Source organism: Triticum aestivum, chromosome 1A (assembly GCF_018294505.1).
Source record: "Triticum aestivum cultivar Chinese Spring chromosome 1A, IWGSC CS RefSeq v2.1, whole genome shotgun sequence".
Taxonomy (NCBI): Eukaryota; Viridiplantae; Streptophyta; class Magnoliopsida; order Poales; family Poaceae; genus Triticum; species Triticum aestivum.
The window spans coordinates 535,363,162-535,370,499 of NC_057794.1; the positions used below are offsets into that span (position 1 = coordinate 535,363,162).

Genomic DNA, 7,338 nt, shown 5'->3' on the forward strand with positions numbered 1-7,338 from the left:
ATCCGGTTTGATCGAGTTTGGTCCAATTAGTTCGAATTGTTGGCTGGATGTATGCGGGCAGCGTTGGATGGCGGCCTACCGCATCTATGTCCGCGGACGGATATGGAAGAATATTCGCGGTTGCCGTTGGAGATGCCGTTACTTTTCGTGTAGATAGAAAAGCTTATCTTGTGCACAGTAGATAAATCACTCTAGGTATTTCCAGCCTAAAGAAAAACTGAAAATGGAGCTTCTATAACGTAAATCATGGAAGCATTAATTTCTATATTTATTTGGTGGAAGCAAATCATGACTTGCCAAAAATAAAGAGAATCAGCATTAATTCCCTGGCTCAGTGGGATCCTTCCAAAGATTTCAATCGTACGCGGGGGATCAGCTGGGGGTCTTGGATTTTTACCGTAACCGTTTCCAACACATCGAGAGCGTTTATAGTCGAGGAGGGCTCACGTTTCTCTCGCGCAAGCGCAGCGGCACAACATCCAGGACCGACCGGACGCCTTCCGATCCCGCAAAACCCCCAGAACCCCAGATCACGAGGCCTCCCCATGGAGTTCCACTACCGCGCCGGCGACGAGCGCTGTCCGTCGGCGGGGGCCGCTGCTACGTCGGCCAACTCCGAGACGGCAGGTGAGTTCTCCTCCCTGTTTACGGCCGGCTCTTGGTTCTTCATGCCTCTCTCCCGCTGATCTTCTTATTCCCTTTGGTGAAGCCACGCACGTGCCTAATGTTCTCGTCGCCGGCGACGGCGCGGGGTACCACGGGGAGAACTCACCGCCGCCGGCGTCTGATCCGGACGAGCTGCGGCGCCGGGCGGCGAAGGAGAGGATAAGGGCGCGGATCCTGCGGGAGGAGGCGGAGGCCATGGCGCTCGAGGCCGAGGTCCGCCGTGAGCTCATGGAGGAGCGCGCCAGGTTGCTCGTGGGGCTGGCCGGCGTGTCCGAACATGGGGCGGCGCCATCGCTGAAGACAGCGTCGCCGTACTTTCATGAGGTTTGCTGATCTGAGGATTCAACCTTTTGCTGCTCTGAGGATTCAACCTGTTGAATCTAGGTCTCCGGCTCCTTTTCATCCCCTAACTATTCCAATATCTGTGTTCTTCTCCAGTCTGTGCAGGCCGGGTCGAAAGTAGACGTGTCTGCTGCTGTGCCAGGCAAGCGGAAAAACCCTGATGTACATGATGCATCTGCTGTTTTGGCGGCCACCGGAAGCAAGAAGCCGAAGTCAGGCCTGACTTGCACGGTGTGCAACATCACGGCAACCAGTGAGGTTGCCCTGCAAGAGCACCTCGGAGGGAAGAGCCACGGGAAGAAGGCCGCTAAACATACGCAGCCATCGCCTGGAACAGGTCAACCAGAGGAGGATGCGGTAATAAAATGCAGCATGTATTTATATCTCCGTACTGAAATACGGAATGCAAAGTATTGTTTCATTTCTGATGTCCAATATCTAATTGGTTGAACCAACTATGATTCTTGTTCTTTAGGTGAGACACATTTAGATATAATAACACTCAAGCGTTCTATATAATGTGATGTTACAAGCATCATAATATCTTGCTACTGCACAAGTTATATGGATCTTCGAATCAAACTGTCCTGAATCGTGTTTTGATTCATACTGTACTAGCCTTACATTTTCATATTCAAGTATATATGAATTCGTGTTTGTTTTGAATACATGAAAACGTATGCTGTCTGGGCTTGAGTCCATAGCACAGGCCACTGCAATTCTTTTTTCTTGACACCTTGATGCCCTAATGATAATGTCGTCGTATTCAGTAGTATTCTTGAATTACCTATATTTTACAGCCCAGCTAGCTAGAGTGGCTTGGTTAGGTGTAACTTGTAACACCAGTAAATCACACATTTTGAGGAACATAAATAGGTCTCGACTGCCACTCTAGCTAGCTGGGCTGTAAAATATAGGTAATTCAAGAATACTACTGAATACGACAACATTATCATTAGGGCATCAAGGTGTCAAGAAAAAAGAATTGCAGTGGCCTGTGCTATGGACTCAAGCCCAGACAGCATATGTGTTCATGTATTCAAAACAAACACGAATTCGAACTAACCTTCAACAAGTTTTATGTCTGGGCTTGAGTCCATAGCCCAGGCTACTGCAATTCTTTTTTGTTGACACCTTGATGCCCTACTGATAATATTGTTGTATTCAGTATTCACTACTCCCTCCGTCTCACAATATAAGAGTGTTTTTGACACTATACAATAGTATTCTTGAATTACCTACATTTTACAGCCCAGCTAGCTAGAGTGGCTTGGTTAGATGTAACTTGTAACACCGGTAAATCACACATTTTGAGGGACATAAATAGGTCTCGACTGCTTCTGATTTTACTATGAATACAAACAACAAATGGTGCTAAGGCTTGCAACAATTCAAGATATTTACATGTCATCTTGTTACCAAATACCAACAATTTGTACTAACCTTCTACTTGTTTTTTTTCTTTTAATACTCCCGCTGTTCACTTTTATAAGGCTTTGTAGACGTTTCAGATATTGTGCAAAACAGCTCAATTTCACTTGTCTGAAACGACTTATAAAAGTGAACGGAGGGAGTAGGAAAAATAGATCCATTGATGGTGTATATATATTGTTGATAATAGTTTTTTTCATTTGTGAGAGATAAAGATTATTTCTTATATGTGTCAAAGAATTGACTGGTGTTTGTGTTTGATGCAGTTCAGCTTGAAGGTAAATAGGTCGGCAGCCTTACCGGCCAAGGGGCAAAACCCTGGTATTGTTGCCCCTTTGATGGCTTTCGCTGAAAAAAGTTGCGACAACTTGGGCTTGAACTGCACGGCATGCGGCATCACAGCAAGCAGTCAGAAGAACATGCAAGATCACCTCAAAGGGAAAATTCATATGAGGAAGACTGCCATGCTCGCGCAGCCATTGCCTAAGAAGGATGGGGTAAGGAATATGGTTTGGACTTTGCCAACCCTACCCAAATTCAACAAAACAATATATTTGTTTTACTGCAGCGTGGTTAACTATAATATTTATAGTTTCCTATGAGGCTACTTGAATCGGTTGTACTTCCAACTCATTTATTGACCACAATACTGCCTGCTTACAAATATGTAACACCCCCTCAAATTTTGAGCCTAACTTTGACTACAAATTTGACTAATAAAATCTGAGTTCTGTGCCACAAAAAATATATCACTGATTTTGTATCTGAAAGAAGTTTTGAACGCTATAGTTTTTGTGGCATATAACTGACATTTTATTAGTCAAATTTATTGTAAAGTTAGGCTCAAAGTTGGAGAGGGTCTTATATGCTTGAAAGTAGGTATTATTCTGATCCTATTAGTAAAAGTGCTCGTTCTTTTGTATATAGAAAGGGCCCGAACTGCAAATCCAGTACATGGCAAATGTGTATCATGATTTCTGGAACATAAAGAGGTCTCAAAGGCTATTTAATCATGATTGCTGAGAAACCAATTTTATGTGTCCTTACAAATGTCCTTGGTCCTAGTTTCTAGTGTACTAAAATGTTTGCATTCTTCCATTATCTTTGAATATTAAGAGGTGCTAGAGAAGCACAGGAGCTTGTGACAAGGGATTTTCTATACCTAGGGACATATGAATCCTATAGCATGATACGGCTAACAAAATTTTGTATAAGTTTGATAAAATACGAAATAAATCATGCTCATAGAGGATGGATACAAGTATATGCGTCTAAAAATTAAGACTTAAATATGACCTGTAACTTACACCATTCCTTGTTTAAGTTATAAAGTTACACGCTCATACTTGTATCCATCCCTAATTTCATGATTTATGTCGTATTTTGCTGAAACTTATGCGCATATTTTTAGGGTGTATAAGGTTCTGATGTACTCCCTTCATTCCGTAATTCTTGTTGTGGTTTCAGTTCAAAAACATAGATTCATCGTCAATGCCACTTCAACAACTTGGTATTCCAGGAAATTTCACTATCAATGTTGCAGCGAGGGATGTGCCACTAGTGTCTTTCCAAGTTTTGTGTTAGTGCCATCTCAGTCCCTTTCCTGTCAATCTCTCCTTCCCTGACCTGACCATGTGATGTTTCGGTTTTGCACTGTCCCTTCGAACGGTTCGAATCGATCAACCATGTTTGGTTTGATCAGATATCATATTTTGACATCTTGTCATTTCTCAAGACGTGATGGGGAAAAACCAGCCAAGGTTGATCGATTTGAACGGTTTGAAAAGACAGCAAAACATGAAACATCACATGGTTAGAGAAGGAGAGAGTGACAGAAAAGGGACTGAGATGGCACTAGCACAAAGCTATGAAAACATTAGTGGCATATGTCTGAATACAACATTTTTGTTACGATGAGGGATTTTTGCCTTTGTTCTTCCACAGGTCTCCGTAACCTAAACGAGTGTCTGCTTAGTGGAGTTTGTGTTTGTTCATGCAGGTCTGCTCAAAACCAAATGCATCAGCAGCCGTGCTACCGGCCAAGCGGAAGAACTTCGACGTTGTCCCAGCCACATCCACCCTTTCAGCCGGGCCAAGCAGCAAGAATCAGAAGCGAGACTTGACCTGCACGGCAACCAGCGAGAAGGGCACGAAGGATCACCTCAAAGGGAAGGCTCACATGAAGATGGCGGCCTCGCTTGCCCCTGGGGAAGCGGAGGAAGAGGCAGAGGTGGAAGGCGGCTACACGCCGAGGAAGTTCCATATGCTGACAGACTCCGGGACATTGTGCGAGGTGGTGCAGCTGAACGGCTCCATCCTCTGCGAGGTGTGCGACGTGCAGACCGCTGACATTGTTACCATGATGTGCCACCTACAGGGGACCAAGCACGTATCCAAGCAAGCCAAGCAGAAGCAGTGCGAAGCCGTGGAACCACCGGCAGCCGTCGCTGCTGGTGGCGACGGGCCAGGATCAGAAATGGTGCCCGTGGGGGGCAATGACGTGGGCCGGGTGGACGGTGGCTCCCTGCTGTGCGAGCTCTGCAACGTGAAGGTGCCGTCGGAGTGCGCCATGCAGTCTCACCTGTCCGGCAGGAAGCACACCAACAAGGCAAAGGTGGCTGCAGTTGGTGTCGGTGCATGTGGCAATGGGTCAGCATCAGAAACTGTGCCCATGGAGGCGAATGGCGTGTGCCGACTGGACGGCGGCATCCTGCTGTGCAAGCTCTGCGACGTCAAGGCCCCGTCGGAGTGCGTCATGCAGACTCACCTGTCCGGCAGGAAGCACACCAACAAACAGAAGGCCACCGTTGAAGCCGGTGCAGGACAGGGGGTGAAGAAGGCTGCCGCCGCCACTATGATCGGCAGCCCATCCAAGGAAGCCACCTCCATCGTCGTCAATGGCAGTGATGACTCGGTGAAGAAACCAGCAGCAAGAGAGATGGAGGTAGCTGTGTCATCGGCAGGACAGGGGGTGAAGAAGGCTGCCGCCACCCCCGGGATCGGCAGCCCATCCAAGGAAGCCGCCTCCATCATCGTCAATGGCAGCGATGACTCAGTGAAGAAACCAGCAGCGGGAGAGATGGAGGTAGCTTTGTCATCGGCAGGACAGGGGGTGAAGAAGGCTGCCACTGCCATGATCGACAGCTCATCCAAGGAAGCGGCCTCCATCGTCGTCAATGGGAGCGATGACTCCATGAAGAAACCAGCAGCGGGAGATATGGAGGTGGTAGTGTCATCGGCAACGCCTCAAGTGGATGTTGCCGCCCCGGTCTGCGCCCGTGTCTCCTCCGTGGCCCCAATGGAAGTAGATGAAGGTGCAGGGGCCGGACATGGTGCTGCCAAAGCTGAAGAACAAAAGAAAGCTGATGCCGAGGAAGAGGGAGCCGTGGAGATTGACGGAGGCCCCGCCGTGACCGGCGAGGAGTATTACATCAAGGTGGAGGGCAAGCTGTTCGTCACGCTGCGTCAGGCGGACGACAGCCTCTCGTGCAGCCTGTGTGGCGTGCACGGCTGCGACAAGCGCGGCATGATCAGTCACCTCTACACCAGGGACCACTGGCGCAGAGCCCGTCTCGCCGAGGAGAAGAAGCGGGCACCGGAGGCAGCGCTAGAGGCGGTGAACAATGGCGGCGACGGCGTCCCGGTCACTGATGGAGCGGCTCAGGTTGACAACTGAGGGCAACCGTGCGTGACTATGCATGGGACGGCGGTGTACTGAACTCTGAACATTCTAGTAATGTACTGTATGTGTGTATGGGCTGTTGAGACTTCAGTACAATTGTTGGGCCCTTGTGGGTTTGTGAGAGAACTTGAAACTATCTGAGAATTTCCTACAATTTCCTTCCAAGTATTTTCTGCCAGTATCTTTTGCTAGTACTATTTACTAACTTGTTGATTGTTGTCAAATCAGACATGAAACTCAAGAATCGTATCTTCTGGCTGCTGAAAGATATCATCAGGAGAAGGGAGAAGTTCAAAGCAGCAGGGTTACAGAGGCAGGCATGTAAAAGGATGTAAATAAATAAACAAAACTGCAGAGCCATGCATGAAATACTGCCAGCAAGAAGGATGGCCTGTTCAGATATGGTGCGGCCTACTCAGCATATCTTCATATGCACTGCATGACTTCTGATGAAGCATGAATAACTTTCTGCCTGAAATGACCAGATCTTTTAAAACTTAAAGCTTTATATTGAGGGTAAACAGGGCACATTATCCAAGAAAAAGGTGCAGCAGGTATTTCATGTAACCTCTGTTCAACAGGCTAAAAGATAGAATAACATACTAGTTGATGATATACCCATCACATGAATTCATTGCAAGGTTTCAATTCTTATGCAGTTTTTTGCCCTTCCTTTGAATCCCTTAGCTAGCTTAAAAATCTCCCCCTTGTTCATCTTTGAGCTCTTGACTCACACAATATTTCATCCCTATATTCATAACATCCAAGAAAATGGAGCAAATTATGAATTACTGCAATGAGATAGAAGTTCAGAGTACACGCAAATACTTAAGACATTGTTTATTCCCGAGTAGGAGATGCATATGAATAAAACGTACTTAAAGACAGTTATTTTCGGCCTAGACTTCTCCACGAACCAGTTTAAGCTTCTCTACCTACAGGAGATGTGGCACAGAGAAGCCCTGAGAAACCGTGTTGTCAGTTCTTCTGTCCCGTAGCTTATTTTCTAAAGAAAAATCCATGGACTGTAATTGTGTGATTTTGTATTTATATATTGTGTAATTTCTTGCTTGTTTATCATAGATGTTACGAACATCATAAAAATAAATATTACAACAAAATAAGATGGCATTGGAACTTACAAACATGGCTATTGGAACATACAATCAACGACAGTATAATTTTGTTGAATACTTCACTAAGGTTGTTCACAACCA

The 7,338-nt window shown here is 46.3% G+C and overlaps 1 protein-coding gene across 1 annotated transcript; it reads left to right on the forward strand.

Annotated features, from left to right (window-relative positions):
• The first annotated feature begins 403 nt into the window (after nt 1-403).
• LOC123179842 (uncharacterized) lies at nt 404-6,820 on the forward strand. The gene is made up of 5 exons (XM_044591734.1): nt 404-627; nt 710-990; nt 1,105-1,365; nt 2,706-2,936; nt 4,439-6,820. The coding sequence occupies exons 1-5, from the start codon at nt 546-548 to the stop codon at nt 6,113-6,115; spliced, it is 2,532 nt and encodes an 843-aa protein (XP_044447669.1). The 5' UTR covers nt 404-545; the 3' UTR covers nt 6,116-6,820.
• Nucleotides 6,821-7,338: the final 518 nt, after the last annotated feature.